The 25620-nt window shown below is 45.7% G+C and overlaps 1 protein-coding gene across 4 annotated transcripts in view; it reads right to left on the bottom strand.

Annotated features, from left to right (window-relative positions):
* Positions 1 to 2245: 2245 nt before the first annotated feature.
* The window catches only part of MKNK1 (MAP kinase interacting serine/threonine kinase 1), a 41828-nt gene continuing 18453 nt past the window's right edge, over positions 2246 to 25620 (bottom strand). For all 4 annotated transcript variants that reach the window (XM_011367644.2, XM_011367646.2, XM_011367643.2 and 1 more), the window contains 11 exons: positions 24308 to 24409; positions 21904 to 22001; positions 19214 to 19293; positions 17580 to 17653; positions 15240 to 15344; positions 12077 to 12132; positions 8882 to 8977; positions 7141 to 7335; positions 6289 to 6453; positions 5045 to 5088; positions 2246 to 3667 (listed from right to left, as the gene is read on the bottom strand). In XM_011367644.2, the coding sequence (XP_011365946.1) occupies positions 3409 to 3667; positions 5045 to 5088; positions 6289 to 6453; positions 7141 to 7335; positions 8882 to 8977; positions 12077 to 12132; positions 15240 to 15344; positions 17580 to 17653; positions 19214 to 19293; positions 21904 to 22001; positions 24308 to 24407 (1272 nt within the window). In that variant the 5' untranslated portion in view covers positions 24408 to 24409 and the 3' untranslated portion in view covers positions 2246 to 3408. The remainder of the gene's footprint in view (positions 3668 to 5044; positions 5089 to 6288; positions 6454 to 7140; positions 7336 to 8881; positions 8978 to 12076; positions 12133 to 15239; positions 15345 to 17579; positions 17654 to 19213; positions 19294 to 21903; positions 22002 to 24307; positions 24410 to 25620) is intronic.

Below are 25620 nucleotides of genomic sequence, written 5' to 3' on the forward strand. Positions count from 1 at the left end.
GGACCCAGTCACTGCTATTCACAGAGCTGGGTCTTGCGAGGGGCAGTCAGGAGGGAGGGAGGAGGGGCCCCAGAGCTCAGGCAGGTGGACACTGGAGGGAGAAACACTTGATTCCTATGCCCAGGGCCCCTCGATGGGGCTCAGACAGGAGTCCTCAGGTTCTGCTTGAACCAGGATGGGCTGGGCCTGAGGCCTAAGGTCTGGGACATACCAGTCTGGGACCAGCTCTCTTCTAAGGCATAGCCCAAGCGTGAGTCCTAGAGCCCGGAACCTGCTGCCACAGTTCCAGGCCCCAGAGTCTCCCTCAGCATGTCGGCCATGGCTGCCTCTGCCCAGCAGAGCCAGGCACATGGCCTGGTCCTCAGAAAGGGCAAGGGGCTTCCAAGGTTACCTAGTGAACTGTGGCAGAACTAGAACTCCGGGCCCCTGGCCCCCACAGCTGCCCTTCGGGGGGAAAGCAGGGACAGAACAGCCTGTCAGAAGGAGGATCCCACAAAGGGCCAGAGGCCAGGCCCATCTAAAAAACCCAAGCTCATCTCCAGCCACACAAGCCAAGGGAAGGGGGAAAGCTCCTCTCCACCACTGGGACCTAGTTAAGTAATTCTGCCCCGGGAGACAATAAAAATAACTATGACTATCATAGCTAAGTTATTGAGCGCTTATGTGAATGCCTGAAACTGCTCTAAACACTTTATATTTATTAATTTATGAACTTTCACAATAGCACCATGAGGTCAGCATGCCCGATTTTTGGTTGAAGAAACTGAGACCCTCAGAGATTAAGTAACTTGCCCAAGGCCCAAAGATAGTAAGTAGCAGAGCTGAGATTTCAACTCCGGGCAGCACAGCTCTGGGTCCCGAGTCTCTCTGGAAAGAATTCCAGTTCTACCTTCCTAGCTGTACAGCCCCTGGCAAGCTATTTTTGCCTTTCTCTGCTTGCTTTTTCATGTGAAGTGGAGTAAATAATAGTACCTAACCTCATGGGACTTCTGTGAGATTTAAATAATGTAATGTTTGTAAGCTTCTCAGAAAGTATCTGTTACTTAGTAAGTGCACACTAATGCTGGCAAAACCAGAGTAGGCATAGTAGCATTTAAGCAGAGCAGTGGAGGATGAGGGGAACCTTGCCAGGTGGACTAAAATGGGGAAGCGGGGCAGTAGAGGGCACAGCCTGAGCAAAGGCACAGAGGCATGAGAGCTGTGTGCAAGACAGGGTGGGAGAGGGGGATGCTTGGTGCAGGAAACCCCCGGAAGTCACATCCCTGCTGGCTCAAACTGGAGGACTGACCATGCTGGGGCTGCAGTCCACAGACAAAACTCATACCTTGGTTCTGAGTCCCCAGGGACTGGAAGACTTCGAGCCAAAAGACTCAGATTCTGCAGGCCTGTTTTTCCAGCCCATCCCACTCCAAAATGAAGACAGGATGTGAGGGTGGTAAGGCCTACTGCAAAGGGGAGACTGCCAACAGAAAGTATGCCATTATCAACATGGAGGCATTGACAGTGCGGGATAGCTGGTAGCCGGGCTCCTCATCTGCCCCAGAGTGGAGAGCCCCTAATCCCAGCTCCCTGCTCTGCTCTCCACAGGGTGAAGGGTGCCAGGGCACCCAGTCCACTGCCCTGACACTCAGGCCTCCCTCTTGCTACTTCCTTGGCAACTTAGAAAGGCCCTTCCTGCCTCAGCCCTTTCCAGCCTGTTTCTGAGGATTACATGAGACAACGCACATGAAAGCCCCTGCATGATGAACACGAGGGCTGTGGACGTGAGGCACCATTTTTCTTTGTTGCCAGCTCTGGCAGGATAAGCACAGTCCTGGGAACACAATGGATCTTCAAGAAGGGCTTAGTGCTGCTTTAGATAGAGGGAACTCTGTTCCCACTTGAGTGGGTAGGCTGGGCTGTGTATAGGGCACATCTCTTAAAGCACTTTTTGAAATGGCTTGTGTGATAGTTGCTGACACCCCCTCTTCTACCTGATGAGGAGATCCTAAAATGCAAAGGCCATTCTTACTCATCTCTGGGCCTTGGCACAGAATAGGAGACTGACAAATGTTTGATGAATTTCATTTCCTCTCCTAAAGAAGAAAAGCAATCACATCTCCTTTACCTTGTTTTACGAACCCAGTGAGGTGCTATATTTAGAGGGGCACTTTCTCCCCGCGGGGCTGGGTTTGGTCCCTCTCCAGAAAGTCTGTATTCCTCTCAGGTCTGCAGGTGAAGAAAGGATGATCAGGAAGGCCATGGCTAGAATTTAAAAATTTTATTAAAACAAGTGTAATGTATAATGGCATTGTTGTATAAATATCGGTCTGACATATGCATATCGATTATCTTTAGGTAACTCCGTAGCTTAGCTTATCTGATGCCAGATTTGCCTTCACGCTGTCCGGCAGGCAGCAAGCACCACATCGCTCAGACTAGGGCGGCTGTGCTGCCTTGAACTGGCTCCACATCAGGCACAGAGCTTCTTCTAACTGCCCCAGACCCTCTTCTAACTGCCCCAGACCCTGTGGCCTTCCACACCAGGCCTGAGGGGTGCAGCAGCAGATTCAGTCTCTAAGTTGCTTACTATCATCTTAACAGCTTAAAAACAATTAAAATAATAGGAAACAGCTGATTAAAACCTTTCACATGCATGGACATTCAGGAAAGAAGAGCACGCTCTTCTTCGCCATTGCACGCTCTGGAAAGTCCATGGGCTTGCAGTGGGAGTTTAAACTCCCATCTTTGCTGGAAAAGCATGGTTAAAAAAACAAACATTTTTTAAACGAAATAATACTAACTTTAGCAGCAATCCCAAACAAGGAAGAGGATGATAAATGAGGGACACATTTCGGTCACGGCAAAGAAAGATTATGTGCTTCTCTGTGCAACAGACTGGAAGACTGATCTGGCTTCTCAAATGTGAAACCTGCTGCCCTTCCCTGAATTGAGGGGATGGCTTTGCTCAGCCCAGGGAGAGGACATCTGGAGGACAGAGGAAGGTAGAAGGACCGCCAGAGGGGGGTGACAATGCAGAGGGGGAAGAGCCTCTGTCAACTGACACTTCTCAACACTGGCTCCCTGAAGGCTGGAGCCCCAGCTGCCCCGCTGCCTGCCTGCCAGGCTGGCGAGAGCAGGCTGGATCCAGAATCTGCAGGCGGGTGAGCAGGTGGGCAGGAGCCCAGCAAAGAGATGCCCCTGCCTCAGGCGATTATGCAAAGTGACAAGTGATTGCTTTCCTTTTCAAAGATAACCCCTTTGGAAAAGCTTTTTCCTTGAGGACTCTGGGGAAATGGGAAATGGTAGGGTGGGAACCTCAGGGCCCTCCAAGAAAAGATCTGCCTGGAGATGCATAGCAAGTCCCTCTGCCTGCTCTGCAGACTTTGGCCTCACAGGTTTCCAATGCCTGGACAAGCCAAGAGTGGGTCAGAGTGCTGTGGGTGTCGGGTATGGTCCCTCATCTCCTCTGCGGCCTGCCTGGGCCAGGGCCCTCCGACGGGCCAGGCGTGACTTGGCGGGAGGGGAAAGCTTCATGGAGCAGAGGCCCTGGGCCAGTGCCTCAGACTCCTCTGCCAGTTCATTCTCCTCATGCTGAGACAGCTCGTTCTCCTCATGCTGAGACAGCTGGCGGTTAAGGGCGATGGCCTCAGCGGCGAAGAGCGTCAGGTCCATTGTGCTGCTATTTCTGTAGGGTCAGAGGGAAAAGCGGAGAAAAGAGGGAGGCAGCACTCAACGGCGTCAGCCAGGCCCGGTCCCTGACATTCCCACCAGCTGCTGCAGTTCTATACGCGCGGCGGATTGTTCTGAGCCTGCCTGCACAGGCTGCTGTCTCCAGAGTTGTTCTTGCATGGGTTTGGAATCTGACTTCGCTGAGGCTGGAATGGCTTTGAGCCTCAATTACTGTCCCTGGACTTAAGAAGAGCAAATGCCCTTTCTATTCAGAGCACCCTCCTCTAAGTCCCCACGGCTATACAAATAGCTCAAAGGGCCATGACACATGAAACCCACCCATGTACATCCCTGTCCACTGTCAGGGCAGGAAGCTCCAAGAGCAGGGGCTGTGCCTTTATGTCTGTGTCCCCAGCTCAGGGCTAGCATATAACAGTCACTTTGGGTTTGCTGAATAACTCTGCTAAGGTAGATCTGAGGTTTGGAGCTCAAAGCATCTGGATGCAGCTCTAGAGAATCAGGTAGGAACCCAAGCCACACAAGAGCATTTTGGCTCATGTGAACTGAGTCTATAAAGGTATAAGACTTCCCTGTGTAACTCCTAGAAATGGCCATGAGGTTGGTTCCTGGAGGGCTCCCACAGTGCTTTCGCCCTGGCCCTTTGGGAAGAGGGCGCTGCTCACTAAGAACCCGATCAAGTGTTAAAAGGCACTACAGTCAAACAGAACGAGGTTCAAAGTTGAACTCCCAAGGTTACTGTGTGGCTTTGACTAAGTTCATTATCTCTATTCCTTGGTTTTCGAATCTATAAAATGGGGTAAAAGGAACACCTCTCTCTTTGAAATTTATTGTGAAGATCATGGTTATAATATATATAAAGCCCTTCACACCATATGTGGCATGTGGTAAGTATTTACTATACAGTGGCCATTATATTTTCTTTTGTCTAGTGCTGTGTAAGTCACAATTAACCCCACTAGTGGCCTTACAGTGTCCCTGATTCCTGCTACTTTCACCAACCCATAGCAGCAGAAGGAAACCTTGGTGTGAGTAACCCACGAATAAGGTCTGTCTTTGGGCTGCAAATGGTGATTTCTTGTTAGGATCAAGTGGATATGCAAGACAAGATTTTCTCTTGCACACAGCACAAGGAGGGGCCTTGCAGGTGCTTGAAGGCAGGGGAAGCTATCAGCGTAAAAGAAGAGAAGAGAGGGAGACAGATCTCTTGCAGGGAGTAAAGAGAATAGAAGTGGGGAGAAGGCAGGCTAGTCCCTTCAGGAGGAGGATATCTGAGCCCAGAGACGACCTCCCCAGCCCCCACCTCCACCCCAAGGTGGCTGAGACAAAGTCAAAAAACCAAAGAAGGAAAAGCTCTGGTGGTCGTGGCATTTACCTCTGGAGGACTTGCGGCGTGGGGAGTCCCCTTTCTGGAGCTTGCTAGAATGGGAAGGACAGATGTGTGGGTAAGTGCTGCTCCCTCCTTCAAGAGCTGCCCCCACCCACACCAGAGTGAGTAGGTTACTACAGGCTCTGGCCCAGCACGGGGGCTCGGCCAGGCTTACCTGCACGACCAGACCTCCTAAGGAGAGAGCAAGAAAGGAACAGTCCTCAACCAAGCTCCCTCTGCATGGAGAGCCCTCTTTTTGCCTAGCAAAGTCTTAATCACCCTCCAAGACCAGCTCTAGGGTCTCTTCCCGCTGTGAGACATTCCCCCTTCCCTGCCACTTCCTTGCCCCAAGCACAGGTGGGTCCTTGTCCTTTGGTGCACCTAGCACTTTTGATAAGTACCTGTCACACTATCTTGCCATTTATTCTCTTCTCTCCCTCTCCCCATGAAGACAGGGACTTGGTATTACTTGTCCCACTATTATCAGCATCTGGAATGTGGGGGGTGCTCAGTAGAGACAGCAACTCTTGGGTGGCTAAGATTTATCCACTCAGAGACTCTTGGGTTGGGTCCCCATCTGTAACATGGGGCTGTCAAGGCCACTGAGGCTAGCTAGGGCCTGGCAGGTCGAGGGGACACAGTGATTCCAGGAGGTCTGGCAGACCCCTTGGAAGGGCAGAGGTCAAGGCCCATAACTAACCAAGGAAGATGGTTAAAAATGTTTTCTAGTGTAAACTAAGATCTTTAGTTTGGGTAAAAGCCACCAAGTGCCTTTTGGGCAAACTGTACCCAGAGTCCAGAACCACAAGGAGAACAGATGTACCCCTAGTGCAGCCATGCAGTAAGCAGGGCAGTAAGGCCTTGCTTCTGGGTGCTCTTAGCTAATGATCTTTATATACAAGGCAACGGCACTATAGGCCCCAGTGATGACACTGGGCTGCTTCTTGGGCTGAGTGCCTCTGCCAATAGTGGGATGCATGTACTGAATCCCCCAGAGGCCTCTGTCTGTTCCAGAGAGGCATGGGTCAGCTAGGGGCTTGGTCTATGGCTCAGGTTAGAGTCAAGTCTATGACCAGTATGGGACTCAGTCTGGGGCTGAGTTAGGACTCAGTTCACTTTACATGCACAAGAATTAAAGCTGCCATACAATCTCCCTCCAGCTGAGGTGAGCTACCTGGGTGTAAGCGCTTCCTCATGGCTATGATGCAGGCCTGAGGAGGTGGGACGCCACCTCTCCTTGGGTCACTCACCCCCTGTACCCACGGGTGTTGCAGAACTTGGGCAGCGCTCAGTCTCTGCTTCGCATCTCGAACCAGGAGCTTGGAGATGAGGTCTTTGGCCTCACTGGAGATGTGTGCCCAGTCTTTGTCAGGAAACTCATACTTGCCTTCCTGGATGCTCTCAAACAGCTTGTTCTAGGTAAAGAAGATGTCTCCTGAGGCCACACTGGCTAGGGGATGGGCAGGATATACCTGTCATTGATCTGGTCACCCTGGGTCCAAATAACCTCAGTTGAAGCTGGGGTATGCCACAGATCAGGGCCCTCTCCAGACTCCCCACTCTCCCCTAAATCATCAAACCGCACAGAATGCCCTTGGTGGGCTGGGATGGCTATGCTTCTGGAGGGCTGGGTGAGTGATGTATAGAAAGTATCAACTAGAGAACAGAGCTTGAATTTCTTGGCCCTTTACACAGGGCCCTCCGTGAACGGGCTCCGGGCACCCCCTCAGGTCTCGTCTCCCACCACCATCACACTTTCGCTCTTCTTCCCTACACACGCAACTCTCACAAACCTCTGTGTCTTTGCTTGTACCTTTCCTTCTACTTGTATATCTTGCCCCTCTTCCCCTGAGGTAAGATTCATCCTTTCAGGCTCAACCTCAGGTACGGCCTTCTCTAGCAACCCTTTCTGAACTCCCGGCTGGGCAAAATACCCTATTATCTCTATTTCACCTTGTGGCTGCCCTGAGACAGAGAGGGAAGGGGCTTTATCTACACGCTTCCGGATCAGGAACAATCCCAAAGCCCAGACCTGCTTGGCATCCCACAACCATGCTGCCACCCGGCCAGCTCTTTGCAATGGGTCATGGGGCTGCACTCACCTGGCACACCCTGCACACCTCTCCCCGGTCCCAGCCACAGTCGGCCCCACAGTGACCGACAAAGGGGGGGTAGCCACTCAGCATGATGTAGAGGACCACGCCCAGGCTCCACAGGTCACAGCGCTTGTCATAAAAAGTGGCCTCCTCTGTGAAGACCTCTACCACCTCGGGGGCCATGTATTCTGCAGAGCCACACTGTGGGGGCCAGGGTTGGGGAGGAAGAAGTGGCAGAGAAGAGAGAGGCTTAGTCATAAGGAGAGAGGATGGCAAAGAGAAGAATGAAATGGCACTTAAGCAAGAGGACAGAGTTACAGAGCAAGACGCTGTCAGGAAGGCCAGCCAGAGAGCCCGCCTGATGCCACCAAGGAGCTTAGAAAAGCTGGGCCAACTGAGCATTTAGTAACTGAGTCCTATCATTCCCCATGATCCTTGTGACCACCTTCTTATCTTTTCAGGTTCTTCTCCAGGAAGCAGAGACCCTTGGTCCAGAAGTTCCAGGAATCTTTCCCTGCCTCAGTGCTCTATAAACAGTCATTTAATGTACAGGTATTTAATGTGTCAGAAGCACGGCTCTGGGAGGGAGATCTGTGCAGATCAATTCCATAAAGCAAGGATTTCTTAAAGTGAAGTCCTGCCAAGCTTCCCTGCTAGCTTAGAGCAGAAAAAGCATAAGGATTTAGAATTAAGAGACCATCAAAGCTAGGAGAGCTCTTAGAACAAATCCACTCTCCCTGCTCCTCCCATTTATAGATGGGAAAAAACAAGGACTAGAATGGGACAGGGATTTGTTTAAGCACAGCAGTGGCAAACCCGGGATCCAGGATTCCTTCCTCCCATCCTTGCATAGAAAACTGCTGATCAAAACAAAACAAATTCTTTTTGCTCCCCTCTTCATCATTTCAGGTTCAGCAAGAGACGCCCCCCACCTCCAACACACACAACTAATTTGATGGAAAGATCGTAAGTAGAGAAAGGACATTTTCTCTGTTATTGGCAATTAGAGTTAATGACCATGAGAACAAGGTAGCTCAGTGTCGTAAAAGCTAATACACAAACATTTCTAATAATGTTACTTAGAATAAGACATGAGCATATTCCAATACATGTCTTAAAAAAAGGTTATTAGGAAGATTCACTTATAAAACATGTAAATCTCAAAAGAATCGTAATAATTATAGTATACTGAGTATGTACAGAGATGTCTTAGGAAGAAGTAGCTCCCAGCAGCACCATCTGGGCATGGAGTGTTAAGTGAGGGAAGCAACAGGACAACTGGGCCAAGCGAGCCTTTGTGCAGAGAGCCCGGGACCTCTCAGCTCTCACCACAGACGGACCACACTCTCTATCCTCCATCACAAGGTGATGTGCCACATCTTTGGCAGTGGAATGGGTCTCTCAGAGCTAACATATGCTCATATAGCAAAGGCTGGCCCGGAAGTAGTGGTCTGTTTTTACTTGGGTTAGGAGTCAGGGCTCAGCCTGTTCTTGTAGATACAATTTGTCTCGTCACTGGCAGAGGGCCCACCCCAGGCTAAAAGCTCTAATGTCAGTTTCATTAGCAACTAAGCACTGGGGCAGGGAGGGTGTTATCAGTACAGAGCAGTGAGCCAAATGACAACTCAGGCAGCAGGAAGGTATAGATACACTCGCTTTTCCTTCCTTAGCCCTCTGTTCCGGACTCCAGAGCTTTGGGTCAGGGGCACTTCCAATGTATAGAAGCTCGGAAGGAGGTGGCACATACTGGAGTGGTCAGCTCTGGTGTGGTTATGGGGGTGCAGGAGTTATTCAATTTCACTCCACTTCCCAAGTCAAAGTCACAGATTTTCACTGGGGACACCTGAAAAGGAAAGCAGAAAGCAACGGTTACAAATAAAAGAAACCAGAGGGCATGCATGAGGAGACCGATGGGACTATGTGGGTACATAGTTGTGTGGCTGCCACACTGAAGCCCAACTGTACCTGTCAGGTCATGTTTACTCTCTTCAGGTTAGTTAGGAATCACCTGAGGATTTATCCTAAGATGTTCTCTTCCCTTATTTCTCGACTAAGAGAAAATGTGTGCACTACATGGTGTCAGACTGTTGTGAACTTAGTATAAAACAAGTAGCAAATCTATGGAACTCTTGTCGACAAATGAAGGTGCAACACAGAACCTAGAGAAGTTTGTATGTATTCCTGGAAAACTCTTTGCAGCCCATTCATGGAGGACAAAGGAATTTTGAGTCAAACCCTTGACTATCTCAGGTGGCTGAGTCTTGGGAGGACAAAGGAATTTTGAGTCAAACCCTTGACTATCCCAGCTTGTCTTTGCTTGCTTGGGACTTTGTTGGTTTAAGCATGGAAAGTCCTGCGTTCCTGAGGAAACCCCTCAGGCCCAAGCAAACTGGGATGGCTGGTCACTGCAGGAAGTGACATAGCAGCCAAGCCCACCAGAACTGAATGCTACACCTGAGCTCACAGACAGCATGAGTCATCTCCGGAGCCAACCAGGAGGGCAGTTTGTGTATACAGGTGAGAACAGCCTGTGTGGCAGAAGGAGCACAGTGAGTCAAAAATGCTGGGTCTGTGAGTTCCAGCTCAGACATTTACCGGTCGGGTAAGCCTGGACAAGTCTCTCACCTTCTCTTTCCTTCCTTCTTACCTTCCTCCCTCCCTCTATCCTTACCTCCTTTTTCTTTCTCTTGCATTCTCCTTTCTTTTTCACTTAGCCTCTTTTTTTTTTTTTTTTTTATTGTGGTAAAATATATATAACATGAAATCTGTCATTTTAACTATTTTTAAGTGCACATTTTAGTGGCCTTAATCACACTCACACTGTTGTACACCATTACCGATATATGTTTCCAAAACCTTTTCCATCATCTCAAACAGAAATGTTGTACCTGTTAAGCAATAACTCCCCATTCCTGCCTCTTCCCAGCCCCAGTAGCATCTAATTTACTTTCCATCTCTGTGAATTTGCCTATTCCAGATATTTCATATAAGTGGAATCACACAATATTTGTCCGTTTATGTCTGGCTTACTTCATTTATAAAGTTTTCAAGGTTCATCCACATTGTAGCATATATCAGAAAATCATTCTGTTTTGCAGCTGAGCAATATTCCATTATATGTATATACCCATATTTTGTTGATCCATTCATCTTTTGGACACTTGGCTTGTTTCTAGCTTTTGGCTATTGTGAAAATGCTCAAATGAACACTGTGTTCAAGTCTCTGTTTTCAATTCTTTTGGGTATATACATAGGTGTGGAATTGCTGAGTGGTATCGTAATTCTGCTTAGCTTTTTGAGGAACTACCAAACTGTTTTCCACAGAGGCTGCACCATTTTACATTCCCACCAGCAATATACAAGGGTTCCAAATTTCTCCACATCCTCATCAACATTTGTTATTTTCCTTATTATTATTATTTTTTTTATTATAACCATCCTAGTAGGTGTGAGGTTGTAGCTCATTGTGATTTTGATTTTGATTTCCCTAATGACTAAAGATGTTGAACAGCTTGTCATGGTGCTTGTTAGTCATTTGTGTATTTCCTTTAGAAAAATGTCTATTTCAGTCCTTTGCCCATTTTCTGATTGGGCTGTCTTTTGCTGGTGAGTTGTAACAGTTCTTTATATATTCTAGATACAAGTCCCTTATCAGGTATATAATTTGCAAGTCTTTCTCCCAGTCTGTAGTTATCTTTGCATTTTCTTGATAATGTCTTTTGATACTCAATCTCTCTTAATTTTAGTTTTTCAACCATAAAAAAGGGGCAACAGATCTGAGCCCTGAAGATCAAATGAAACCAAAAACATGAAAGTACACTATAAACCAGAGGCAATGTAACAGAGTAGCTCAGAGAACCCGGGGAGTTCTGGGGTCAGACTACCTTAGTTTTAACCTATACTACTTATCAGCAGAGTGACTTTGGGCAAGTTTCTTAATCTGTCTAAGCTTCAGTTTCCTCATTAATAAAATGAAGATAATAATAGTATCTACCTCATTAGATTTTATAAATACTAAATAAGTATTAGTGCTGGCACAATGTAAGCACTCAAGAAATGTCAACTATAATTATTATTAATAACCATAATGATAATAATGACAAATTATAAAGTTTAAGGCCAGAGCTACTGGCAGGAAGTCATAAGATCTTATTTGAGCTAATACGTTACTATTCCCCACAAGTGTTGTAAGTAGTAGGCTGACTCACATATTCACTCATAGTCATTCTTTATTTATGGGCTATCCCTTAATTCAGACCAAGGCACATGTGTTCATGCATATGCACACGTATACACACACAGAACTATGAATGTGGGCCATCGAAATCACCAGGACCTAAATCCCTCCTAATAAACACAGAATTTGTCAAATTCATACATGCCTATGGAAATACAAACACTAACATTTACTAGTAGATTGAGTTAAAAGAAAGTTTACAATCGGCGGTATTTGTTCGATATCAAGTATTTCTTTTTAATGGGCAATAAAAATGGAAATAAAAACCCTTTTCAAGAACTTGCTTCCTAATTACATATCTAGTGGTAGACACCAGCTGGCCTATATACCATGACATAAACATTTATAGGCAGAGATTTGCTTCATATAAGATTGAATTGTTGTTTATGACTCCCATCCACTGCTCTAAAGGTAGGTGCACTGGACTAGAAAACATACATTTTGTGCGGGTCTCATATATATTTTACAAACTCTCAGGCTTAAACCAATTACACTGCTGAGAACAGCAAAGAAGGGACAAGGATTAACTCTACTTGGAATGTAGAAACACCACATATTAAGTATAACATTCTCACATGTCCATAATAACCAGTTCAAGTTGGTACCTGAGGCTGAGAGGACAGCTAACAATCTGTAATTGAAAGCAAGGGTGGCTTTCCTGCATCATTGTAAAAACTGTAACATCTTAAGTGGGGCCCTAAGTACCTTTTCTGGAGATTCACACAATATATTTTCTGGCTTCAGATCGCGGTGAGCAATGCCTGAAACGACAAAGAGCAAAGAAATGGTTAACATATGAACATAATTATCAAACATTCCACACACAATTAACTTTTTCCAAATGCTGTTGTTCGCAGATTAATTCTCAATTATGGTACATTAAAAAGTCAACGAGCTGCAGGAGGCAGAAGTAACCAGAGACACAAACCAAGAGCGCAGTTGATTCTGCAAGTTCTTTTGAAGCAGAAGCTTTAGAATCGGGCAGGGATAAGAAGGGCTAAATGAATCCCAGCCAGCCTACCTCTCAGCACCGCAGGGACACTAAGAATAAGAAGCCTAATATGAAGCAGAGAGCAAAGAGCCCTGCAATGGCCATGCTTGGAACAGCAATGCAGAAATAATGAGTGTCTTGTTTAAGAGCATCTCAGGGGGCTGAGACTGCTCTACCTCATTTCTTCTTCTGTGGCCGATTTAAAAAAAATGATTCCTTCAGTGGGACTCCCTGAATGTTCAGAGGATCAAGTGTTAGTGAACAAATCTCCCAAGCCTGTCTGATTCCCTTCTCTCCTGCTCGGCATGTCCAAGACAGTCCAGCCAGAAGCACAGCAAAGACTGCTTTGGTCCGAGGGTGCTGTTAAGAGAAGCTCCCCTGCATTTTGGGCAGCCCTCCCAAAGGAAACTGCAGATAGTAGCTGATTTCGTGAGGGGTTAAAAGCTGCTGACGGGGCCAAGAAGGCACCTGAGGAAAAACCACCTTCTAACTGAAGACAGAGATAAAGAACCAGCTCATAGGGTCATGGAGTTCTAGTGGCGGACACAGTAACATCCCATTCCTCTTTCCTCCTGCAGAATGTACGGTGCGGAGAGAGAAGGGCTGCAAGGCCGAGCAAAACCCAGACCGCTACTGCTCGGAAGTACTGGAAAGCAGCAGAGGATTCCTGAGGCAACGGGGAAAAGCAGAATCTGCTTCACTAAAACTCCCCAGTGATCAACTTCTCAGGTAGCCCTCCAAGTAGGAGGCGGAGGCTCAGGCCACCAAGGCCCTTCAGTAGAAAGGAAAAACCTGAGCTCCAGCAGGCTCAGTGACTTCATCATTCACCTAATTGAATGAGAGAACCCAGAGCAACTCAGTCCAGGCTGCACAAATTGAGTCGGGCTACAGCTTGCCGCACTAAAAGTGAAAGATATTTTCCATTACAGCAAGTGCTCCCACAGAAGGATCACGAGCCACACATGGAGCCTTGCTCTCCAAATAGGTGCCGATAGCCCAGTTGTCCCCCAGCCTGAGAGCTGAGAGCCATGTGTAATAATGGGCCTGCCTCTGTGAGCACACCAGCCATCGAGCTGCTCAGGTTCATTTCCCAGAGGTTAAGCTGCAGTGTGTCCAGTATTTAAAGGTACGGAACTTGTTTCCGGGCTGACCCATTCTTGCCCAATTCATCTTCTCAGTATGAAGTTATTTAGAAAACAGCCAAGTTCAGCTGGAAATCGTTTTTCATCTCCTCCAACTTCTAGGCACATGGGCAGCTGGGCAGCTAGATGTTAACAAGCTCTTCAGAACTCCTAAGACACCACCAGCCACTGTTCCCTTTAGTGCACTCTCGTAAAAAAATAAATAAATAAATAAAAACCAAAAATGCCTTTACCCCCCTCTAAGGTATGGATCTTGTAAAAAGCATGACCCAGTTTTGCAATCTACAGAGGCAGCTTGGGCAGCAGCTGTAAATCTTTGTCAGGCAGGTGTTACCTACATGCATCCTAGCTTTCAGAAACGCAACTCCTGCTATTCATCATGCTGTGGAAAGTATAGACACCCCCTTCTAGGAATTTTCATCCCATGTGCAAGTCAAGCCCCCAACATGGGCACTGGCAGTTTGCAGATCTCCAGCCACTGGAGGAAACGAAGTGGAATCAGTGAACATGAACCTCCCACATATAGGCCACACCAGTCTGCATTACACTGCTGGCACAAGGTAGGGGGTGTGAACGGCGTACCTACAAGTGGTCCCGAGCATTCACAACCAAGGTGGCTGGCCACTATCCGCAAAAGTGAATGAAGCAGAGCTAAGTCGCAAATTATTCACTCCACCCTCACTCCCCTACCAGGCAGAATGCTTTACTTTAAGGGAATTAATATTAGGAATAAAGATGCTTACTGCCTGGTAGAGGATAAGGGCGGAGGAAATAACAATATTGAAGAACTATGTACTATGTGCCAGGCACTATGCCCCAACTCTCTTATACGTATACCATACACACACAGGACATGCAGAATTACGTAAGCTAGTTAGTACAAACGAAAGGCTTAGGACAGAGCCTAGCACATCATAAGTTATATAAGAATTAACTACTGTTGATAATATAGTTCTCTTTCAGTTCTCACCATAAGTCTGTGGGGTAGGCATTATTACTGAGCAGAAGCACATAGCTGGCAGAATGTTAAAGCCAGAATTTATTTTTGCCATGGCCCTGCTGTTTGACAAATTTAAAAAAAATGTATGTAATAGTTAAACATATTTATGGAAATGCAAAACTACCTAATTTGCAAGATTTAATTTACCACAAAAGTTCTTAAATAATCAGTCCTAGATAAGGACTGTAAACCAAAGTGTAATTCAATAGCAACCTGCCATTTACCGTTGTGACGTTCAGTGGATACCCTGAACTTCCTATGTTAACAGAAAGATGCATTTTTCACTTCTTGTGAAGAAGATATCAAACTATATATATGCTATTATGCCAATCTTGAAAAGAGAGATATAGGTGATGTATTTTAAAAGACTAGAAGGAATAACGCCCAAATATTTATACTAGAATGGTTGTATTATGCATGTTTTGCATTCATTAGGATAGGAAAAGAAAATCATCCATATCCACACACCTACACACATACGTTGTTCAATATGAAATTTATTGTTTTTCCTCCCTGCTCTTTCTTTTGTATCCTCATTCTTCTTAATAGCTCCACATCCAACCATTATCCACTTCAGAAGCCTCGGAGCCACTTCAGCTTGACCTCACACCCTCATGGGTGGGCCTGTCAGCTGCATCAGCTCCTGGCCCAGCCCTCTGCCTGGCCTGCCCCTCTCCCTTAGTCCCCAGGGGCTGGCCAGCCCAGCCCACTCACCAAGGCAAAGGCTCGGCTCACCTTTGGTGTGCAGGAAGTCAAGGGCAAAAGCAACATCCCGTACCACTCGGCTGGCTTCTCGCTCATTGAAGTGCTTCTGCTTCTGGATGTGGGTCAGGATAGAACCTAGGGAGAAGAGGGGACACAGAGGAATGCCTTTTCAGGCTCTACGAAGTATAACTTCTCAGAGGCCTCAAGTTTCTACAGGTTTGGGGGTGGGGACATAGGCTTATTCATCACTAAATGTCCAGCGCTAAGCGTGGCTCCTGGTATGCAGGAGGTACCGGCACAAAACTGGAATGAAAAGAACTGAACTGCTATCTTTTATACTTGTTTATGATGAGTACAGAGGAGAGTGAGGACAACTATTTAAATAACCAAAAAATATGAATGCCATTAGGGCAGATTTGGCTTCTGAAATCAAAAAGAACTAAAAGTGAATCAACATAGGGTTGCGGGCCTCTCTATAGGAACTTTTCCTCCTCTGCATCTGATCTCAGATCTAAACAAGAGCACAAACTTTCAAACAGAAATACCACACCCTCACTGGATATATAAGGGTCTAGAAAAAGAGAAAAAAAACTCTGTTTTCCTCTCTGAATTTTCCTTATTATTTTGTTGGCAACTCGTTTTAGAAGTCTCCAGGATTAATGATGGATGATCATCACCTGGGCTTTAATCAGAAGTCCAAACACATACTCATCAGTGAGTACCTCCTTGGAATTTCTCAAAGACCAAGTAAATTTTGTTGGCTAACATTTACTGAGTAGTTACTATGTGCCAAGCATTACTGTGTAATAACTCTTTACATAGATTACCTTAGATTCACCACAAAATAGTTATCCCCATTTTATAGAAGGGAAACCTGAAGCCAAAAATGGTTAAGCAACTTGCTCAAGGTCACACACCAGTAAGTGGTGGCATCAGGACGTAAGCCAAATAAGTCTGGCCTCAGAACCTGTGCAGATATCCCCTCGGCAGGACTTGTGGCCCGAACACTGTGGTGAAGGGTTTGCCCTGAGCCAATCACACTCTCTTTACCCTGAGTCTGGCCCACTCTGAGCGATATGGTTACAGGTGACCCCAGCTGCACCTAGCATTTCAAACATGTAATTCATAGCCCTAATGTTGTTGGCACGGCATGAACACATGGCTTGGCTTCATGTGGTCTATGCTCACTACTGGAAGCCAGTATTTCTGGACTGAAGGTGTCATCCCTGTGTCATAAAAATGGCACCTGTTTAATTATTATCTCTGGCTTTTGGCAGGGAGAGGGGCTGAAAGATCTTTCACTTGCCAGATTAAACAGTCAAGGGATCTAAACACAGTAGCGATCATTCCCAGAAAATTGGCTCCTGGCTAGATCTCAGGCTTGCTCTACTGTAGTGAGCCCTTATTTTCAAATTTTTTAAAAGGGAAGGTGGAAAGTAACATTCTACATACTTCTAAGATAGCCCCCAGCATACCCAACTGTTTTAATAATACTAACAGCTGACATTTATTGAATCCTTAGTGCCTATTGGGCGCTGTGCTAATAAGCACTTCATACGAATTATCTCATTTAACTTTCACAGGATCCTAAGGAGGTAGGTGTTGTCATTATCCCTATTTTACAGATGACAGAATACTGTCTGGAAATGTTAAGTGATTTGCCCAAGGTCACATGACTAGTAAGTGATAGAGCTAGAGTTAAACTTAGCTTTGTTGGTTTCCAAAGCACACTCTCTTAACCACCAAAGCCCCTCCACGTAGCCCTCCACTTAGCTTCAGACATCTTCCCTTTCACCACAAACGTGTCCTAGGTTTGGATTAGTGACGGAGAGGACAAAGCCTTCTCTATTCCCTTCTCTTTGTCAGAAAAGCAACCTCAATATACACCTTGGTGACTATGTGTGTGGGTGATGGTCAAGAATGGCATCTTTCCATCGGAAGGATGGTACACTCTCAGGTTTCCTGTCTGTCCTGGGTCTGTGTCCTAAACAATGGGACCCTCCTCTCTTCCATGAGCTTTTCTGGACTTCACAATGTATGCAAGAACTTCCGCCCCACAATTAATTTAGTTAAATAGTGAATGTGTCAAAACAATGGATTGATAAATTGACGACTACATATATCTATATATGAGTCCTATTATAATGAGAAGGCTTTTATAGAATGCCCATACAGGTGACATTCTAAGCTCTGCAAAATGCTAATTATCATCCTTCCCTCCGGCCTCCCTTCTCCCAAATCAAGGGCAGTTTTAAGTCCTTCATCCTTTTTATTAGCTTGACTCGTTTTAGAAGTCTCTAGGATTCATGATGGATGATCACCACTCTGGGTGTTAATCAGAAATCCAAACACATACTCAGCAGTAAGTACCTCCTTGTAATTTCTCAAAGACCAAGTAAAACCTTGCGTCATCTTCAAAGAACTCAATCAGCTCCAAAATGTTCCTTAAAAAGGGAAAAATAGGAGGAAAGGGAAAAAGGTATTATATATTAAAGCCCACTTACAAATATACAATGAAAAAAATATACAATGCCCGGTAGCAGGGCAGAAATCAACTTGAAATCAGAATGCTTATTAAAGACCCAGGTTTGAGAAGTAGCCAATGGTGTTAGCGAGATTCGGGTCACCTTATCTTTCCATAATGTTTAGTCTCTGGTGTTTTCACCAAGTCTGTGCTGTCAAACCCCAACCCTAAAACCCACTAGGTAGAGTTATAAAAAAGTCCCGGTCACATTAAACTGAATAAAATCTGCAGCCGACTGGAAGCAATTGCGGCTAATAACACTGAATAGTAGGTGTGTGTCCTGGAGGCAAGCAGCAAATAATTACTTGCCCTCCCTCTTGCCCATAAATCACGGGGCAGTATTTACATTGCCTGGAGAAAATGGAAACATCTGTCAAATAGACTTGGGGCCTAACGTGGGCACCGCTAGACCCTAACTGCTAAGCGCTGCTTAATGAAACGGCCGCGTTCCTGGCCACCGTAGCACTTGTGGCCTTCCCCGGTGAGCACTCTCTGTCTGCCTGAGCATTACTGTGCTCTGCCAACAAGGTCGTCTTGTAACTCAGTAGGGAAGCCACCAGCCTGGATATCGAAGGTGTTGGGGGCTTTTTTTCTTTTAAAGAACGAAATAAACCAAGTAGCGTCTCTAATGCTGAACTCAGAAGCTGCAGGGCTGAAAATAAAAATCTGTCCCTCATAAAAAAATGCTGACCACTTTGGGAGACACCAGGCTTTTACTGTGTGATGGCGTCCAAATAAGATGACCAAAATGGCCTAATTTGAAAGAAGATTGTAGAGGCAGTGCCTGGAGTTAAATCAACAGCCGCCCCCATCCTCCAGGGTTAATGACAAAGCCATCAATACCAGGCCACTGGCTCCCTGCTGACCCTGCCATGGAGGGAAAGAGAGGGGGAAGCAGAGTCTTAGAGGTGACCCTGATTTAAAGCCACAGCAGGAGAGCCACTCATTTGGAGCTGGTGGTTAGCAGACTAAGACGGGGCTGGAGAGCACCTTGGCCCAGTTATCAAGCACAGAGGGTCAGGCCAGGTCTCAGGATCCTCACTAGTAGCTGCACATATGTGACGATCCTAAGAACAGGGAACAGCAGCAAATACTCTTAATAGTTCTCATGATTCTCATCTATTAGTTAAAGCAGGTCCCTAAAGGTTCCCACTAGGCGATACTCAGTCGGCCTAGTTTCCACGGGCACTACAAAGAAAGAAAACTCTATTTTTCCCATGATTTGGATGGCTCACTCTTCTAATTTGCCTGAATTGTTGATATTTGTAGTGTTTCAGCCTAAAAAAGGAGACAGCTTCTTTGCTGCTGCTGTTTTCTCCTCTCTTTTTTTAAATATTGGTAGATGGAAGGAGTTATATGCAGTTGTGGGGGAAGGAGAGATAACCCTGGGGTCAGGAGATGGTAAGAAATAACCTCCTTTTCCATGGCCAAGAATCCCCCAAGAGAAGCAGCAAGTAACCCAACACTATACTCTACTCACTTGTTTCCTTGACACTGATAGAGTGTCTCCACCTCTCGAAATACCCTACTTCGACTGTGCCCTGCTTGTTTTTCGATGATCTGTAGAAAAAATAAAATCTGTCATATACATCCACTTGACTTCAAAACACCCCTTAGCAGGAGCCCTCTGGGAGAACGGAAGGCCAAATTTAGCCCAAATCAGTTTCAAGCACAGTCTAGAGTAGGCTTTAGTGACAGGCACTGTGGTTCTGTCGGCAAAGCTACAGACTGGCTTGAGCGCTTTCCAACCTGGCTGGGCCTGTGTGACTCTGGCCAAGCACAATACCATAGAAGCCTCTGAGGCTGCTGTCGCTAGCTGTCCAGGGGAGACTGAGGCATCCAGCAAGACAAAGAGTTGTCTCCCAGCTCCTACTCTGAGGGCATTTCTTTCTGTCTTTAGAGTAAGAATTATAAGCTCTACTAAAGGATCTTCTAGTGCTGGAGGAAGAGCAAGAGGGACGAAGGACACAGTAGAGAGGAACTAAAGCTCTGCAGCCCAGCTTAGATGCCACCTCTGAAGTTCTTCTGAGAATTTATCCTTTGGAAAATACTGTATTAAGTCACTTAGGTAAATAATCTCAGTTAACCCTTACAACACAACCCCAAAAGACAGGAAGAGGTAAAACATTTTGCCCATAGCTCTGATAGGTGGCAGGGCTGACTCTCAAGCCCAGAGCTGCCTCTGAAACCCTTGCTATCCTATACCTGCCTATATCGTATATGGCTTCTCTCAGAGAACCTAAAATACCTTGTCTCTCCTACAATACTGTAGGCTGCTCTCCTTCCCCACCCTGAGATGCTTGGCAAGTACTGAGTGAAGAAATGGGTGAGCCAACAGATGAGCAGGTGATTTATGCAGGGACTGACTAGTTCTGAACAGCTCTATGGACCCATTCAGAGCCTCAAACTGTTGCAAGTAGAGCCTGTGAGCAAGTCTTCTACAGAGCTGGCTCTGCTTTACAGTTCTATGTGCAGAGTGGGCAGCAGATGGTGATATCCTGTCCCTTCATTCCAAGAAGACTATGTAGAATGCTTCCAACTTCTCCAATATGTTGCAGCACAAACACCCATGACCAATGTAATTTTCTAAATAAGTCCACATCTGTTACTACACCACTAGACCCGTTTTCTGAGTAGTCAGTGAGGGGCAGTGCTGGGCCACAGAAGCTATTCACTTCGTTCGTTCACCAAGCATTTCAGATAAGTCAGGAAGAACTTTCTAGCAGGCAAGCTATCTAGCAATGGTATAATTTTCTCCAAGGAGGTAATGGGCTCCTGCTACTAGAGATGGGGGAGCTGAACATGGACAACTATTTGAGGAGTTAGAGAGAAAATTCAGGACTAAATTATCTTGAAATTCCATTTTCACTCTGAGACTCTATTACTTATCAGGTAGAAGATGGTAGGGAAAGCCAAGCTAGAGTCCAGTGTTTGCCTAAAGATACTAGGGAGTATGGAGGAAAGATCAGGTTTTTCCATAAATGTATTCAGACCTTTTAAAATTAATTTACATTTGTTGTTTTTACCATGCTTAGGCAAATTTTTTAAAAAATTACTTATAATTTTTACTGATCTGTTTCCAACAAGGAACTGAGGGAGTGCTTTTGTTTCCATATGAAGCAACACCCCAGAAAAAAGGAACATGGCTTAGCAGAAGAGTTCTTCTTCATAAAATCACAGCTAAAACTATGACCCATTGGTTAAAAGAAACATTTCTTTAAGGAGTTAATTTGGATAGGTTTTCCCATATGAGGCAGTGCTTAGACCTCGTGGCTCAGGTGGATGTCTTGAAATCAGCTTGAATTTCTCCTCTTGGATTTAATAAGACCTTGTTTCTAGATCAGTGGTTCTCAACCTTTGGTGGATATCAGAATCACCTAGGTAATTTGGTAAAAACACAAAGACCCTGGTGCAGGGCCCACTCTTGAGAACCACTGTGGTTTTAGATCCATCCCTTCTTCCATGGGGAGTCAGCAAATGGAAGCACAGAGGGGTGAAGTGAGCCACTCCAAGGTCACACAGCTAAAAGCCACCTCTCCTGCCCCACAGCTGAGTGCTCCGTCCTTATTATTATGATACTGTACACCCCTTGTACAGCATTTTGTAATCTGTAAATTGTCTCTATCAGTTCATTTAAATTTTCATCCTTATAACCCCTCCATGAGATAGGAAGGGTGGGTATTATTACTTTCATTTTAGAGATATGGGAACTGAAGCTCAAGGAGGTTCAGTGACTTGCCCAAAGTAAAACAGTAGTAGTTCGTCAAAACAGAGATTCAGATAGGCCTTCTAATTCCACTACTGATGGTCTACTCCCTGAAGCTAACTTCATTTGTCAGAATAATAAAAAGCAGGCATTGCTACGAGCCTTGGTACAAGCCAGGCATTGTTCTAAGCACTTTGCACATATTAACTTATTTAATCCTCACAACAATACTCTATAGGTTCTATTATTACCTCCATTTTACAGATGAGGAAACTGAAGGACAGAGAGGTTAAGTAATTTGCCCAATTTTACACAGCGAGTAAGTAGAAAAACCAACATTTTAATCCAGTGAACACAGCTTTGGAGCCCCAATTTTTATTGAGCTACTATACTGGGGAATATAAAATTTATTTAGTTTAGGACTATTTGCAAAGTAAAGCCTGGCATCTAGATGAGACACTCACTTTAACAGCATACTCTTTGCCATTCTGCAGGCTCACGGCACCTTGAACTTTGGCATAGGCTCCCTCTCCAAGCAATTCAGAAGTCAGCTTGTACATATCTAGAGGTGAAATGAATGAGAGGAATAACAAGATGAGTCACCTTTTGCAAGCTAAGATGAAAAGTAGTTCCGTCACTCAGCTTTCCTGGTCTGACAACACAGGCACACGATGACTCCACAGCACTCAGTGACGAGGAAGACCATTCGCTTTCCTGCTCATCTCAGAACTCAGTTTCTCAATACCAGAGTACACTGAAGGCATCTTTGTTCCTATTTTAGAGATGAGGTCAGTGAAGGGGTTTTAATTTGGCATACACTCCCTGATCTCCCACTATGTGCCAGACAGCATATTAGACAGCACATAACAGGGCCAAAGTGAGGAATAAAATGTAGTCCCTGACCTTTGAGGGTAACAGTCCAGTGGGGGAAGACAGACATGTGCACAAGTGACCCCAGAATAAATCAGGCAGTGGGAAGTACTATCATAGAGAGACAAGACACAGTAAAAAGGAGCCGGGGAAGGGAAAGGTTATATCTGTTCAGGGAATCTGGGGGAATCTTCATAGAAGAGGTGTGACTTGAATGGGCATCATATGTTCATTTACTCATTAGTAAATGAAGTTTTATTTGCAGCCATGGCCCTCAGTGCTCTCTCTGTCTCTTTCATGGTTATTCTACCTCTCAGCAGCCCCTCCAGGTGCTCATTTGCTGAGCACCTACTATGTGCCCAACTCTGTGCTAGACATTGGTAATGCAAAGGGGAATAAAGCACTGTTTTATTTTATATCACATACAAAGGAAGTCACTGGTGGTTTTTGACAAGTTTCCAGAAGTCACCCACAGGAAACAGGAGACAGATGTAGATGCAAACAGATGCCTCGAGGTTTTTAGGGTGCTGAGTCAGAGCGGTTCTAACAGAGTAATAGGCCTGGGTTGAAAGAACATTTAGGTGACCTGCCCAAGCTCAAAAATAGCACAAGCTCTTTGAGCCCCTTCCAAAGGAAGCCACAGCTCCACCAGGGCCTCTGCCGAGCTGACCTCCTCCTCCCCTGGCCTCAATTCCTCAGCTTCTTCCTCTTGAGGCAGCCTAGCACGTAAACCCACAGACTGAGTGGAATACTTTTTAATCAAGAAATTAGATTTTATCACTGAGTTATGAGAAGCCCTATAATTGCGCAAACCATCCCTGAATAACAGTAAATACTCTAATGTTCATCGAAAGAGCAAGTCCTGTTGATTTGAAAACTATTCTAAAAACCTTGGAACTTTTGTCCATCCCTCCTCCCTTAACCCCAATCCTGCCCCCCTCCCCCACAACTACTGTTTGAGTTAAAGGCAAAGAAACAGACAAAACCCTGCACTAAGTACCTTCTTGGTTTCATTATGGCTTGGCCTTACAGCTATTTATAAGAATACACACTATTGTTTGTAAGTATTTTGAATGACATGCCTTATTCACAATGGACACTTTGGTATCAGCCTTTTACAAATGTCAGGATAGGTTGGTGGTTGGAGGTACAATATTCCTGACTCATAAAGGGCTTATTATTAGAACCATTCCACAGTCAATTCATTAGTGTATCTGCAATATTGGAAAAAGAGACCACGAAGGGAAGCTATTTCAGGTCTCACATGAAAGAAACAAAATAGATGAAGGAGGCATGTCACTCCTAGGAGTAGCTACTGATTCTTTCAGTCCTTTACATAAGTGTCCAGTGGTTCACTTCATCCCATTACAGGCCCAGTGATAAGAGGACCTGCACTGAGCCTAGTGCCTCACACACAGAATGTGCTCAAAATGTTTGATGACCCAATAGCCCCTGAACACAATATTCACTCAAAATGAAGTCAAACTCATACCGCACAAGTAGCTACAATCTCTAGGAGTCAAGTCCTCTGCTTATAGAAGACTGAAGTTTTATTTGCAGCCATGGCCCTCAGTGCTCTCTCTGTCTCTTTCATGGTTATTCTACCTCTCAGCAGCCCCTCCGGGAACAGCTGAGGGAAAGAACACATCTGAAAAGAAGATGAAACACACCAGGCAACCTTACTTCATGTACAACTCTGACAGATTGATTTTTCTGTCCCCTGATAAAGAGCTGAAACCATTCCTGGGAGGCCTGTGCACCATCCCAGGGCTTTTCCCGTCCCCGTGTTGCCTCACCCCGCCCTGCCTTGCCTCATCGATCTCTGTCACTCCTTTGTGTAAACTTTCTCACTCCTGACTTTCATCCCTATCACACACATAACCATGCACTGGCTCTAAGATGACACAGGCCCTGTGATCTAGACCCATAGGCTTCCAGGATGCTCCTCCCATGCTTGGAGAGCCACAGGCTCTGATCTAAGACTGTTGTGTCACCCACCTTCAAACTTTCCTGATAAGGAGTCAATGGCCCGGGCCTTCCGCTTCTTCTTCTTTCTCTTGTCACTTCCTGCAATGGGAAGGGGTTCACTGCTGCCCATCTCTGGGAGAAAAGAGGAGATGTAAGGGAAGTATTACTATACTGATCAAGCTATACTTTCACCCAGGGGGAAAAAAAAAAAAAAAAAGGGAGGGGAGACCCAAGAGCTTTACACTGATGGTTTTTAAATATCTGTGAGGACTATTGATCTGTTTTGACCCAGGAGGCAAAACTAAAGGCAAAATCATTACAGGAGATCATTAACTGTGAAAAGGAACTCAGACAGACAGGCCAGATTAAAAGAGGATAGCAGAAGCCCGCTTTAACCAAGCTCATTAGCACATGGATTTAGAGCTGCCACCAGTCAAACTACAGTCCTCAAACAGTACAATGAATCCATAAGCAGAATCCCACCTGTCACATCTGCCAGCCTCAGCACCAGAAAGGCAGGACCCAGGGAGCTAAGCAAGAAGGAGGGTGAGGTTGGGACAGGGGTCCATACAAATGAAATCACATGCTCTGTAACATCCCTGTGTGGTTGTACACGAGGAGTCAAAAGGCCTTCAATAGACACTGCCTCTGTGGAGGTACAATAGGGCAGGGGATGGGACTGAGGATGGCCCTAGGTAACTTCATGTCCAAGAGCACAGACTTGAGTGCCCGTGGAGCCAGTGCATACCCTTCCCTCCTCAGCTCCTTATTTGAGAGGATGCAGGTAAGGTCCATTTTGGAATCTGCAGTTGACAGGTCTACAACAGGCTGCTGGAAGAGGTCATTTATTGCAAAAACATTATTACCTCTCACGGGCAAGCACCTGGCACCCCTTGTTAAAGGGAGGATTTGGGAGGCAGATATTCAAACATTGGACAGACTGGGCAGGAAAATGTAGGGACAGAAAGAATAAGCAGGAGACTGAGTAGGGGAAAGAGAAATAGAGGAACAATGAGTCAGTGCCCAATCACAGTACTGTTTCTAAGACACTCTAGTGAGGGCCTTCCTCTGTTAAAGATAAATTACTTATAAAACATGTCATGCCCCTGATCCAGAGTGGAGCTTTAATACTCTTTGCCTGCAGTTAGAAATAATAAGATTTCTCTGAAGTCTCTGGGTCTAAATCCCCACCAGGGTGATTAAACCTTTACATCCTTCTAAAATAGAGGCACTCGAGTGCTGATGGGGCATACCATGTGAGAGACTTCTAGACCAACCTTTAATAAACACAGGCTCTGGGTTGTTGGATTTTTTTTTTTTTTTTCTGAGAGATTGTGAAATGG

This window comes from Pteropus vampyrus, unplaced genomic scaffold (genome assembly GCF_000151845.1).
Source record: "Pteropus vampyrus isolate Shadow unplaced genomic scaffold, Pvam_2.0 Scaffold135, whole genome shotgun sequence".
In the NCBI taxonomy this organism is placed as follows: domain Eukaryota; kingdom Metazoa; phylum Chordata; class Mammalia; order Chiroptera; family Pteropodidae; genus Pteropus; species Pteropus vampyrus.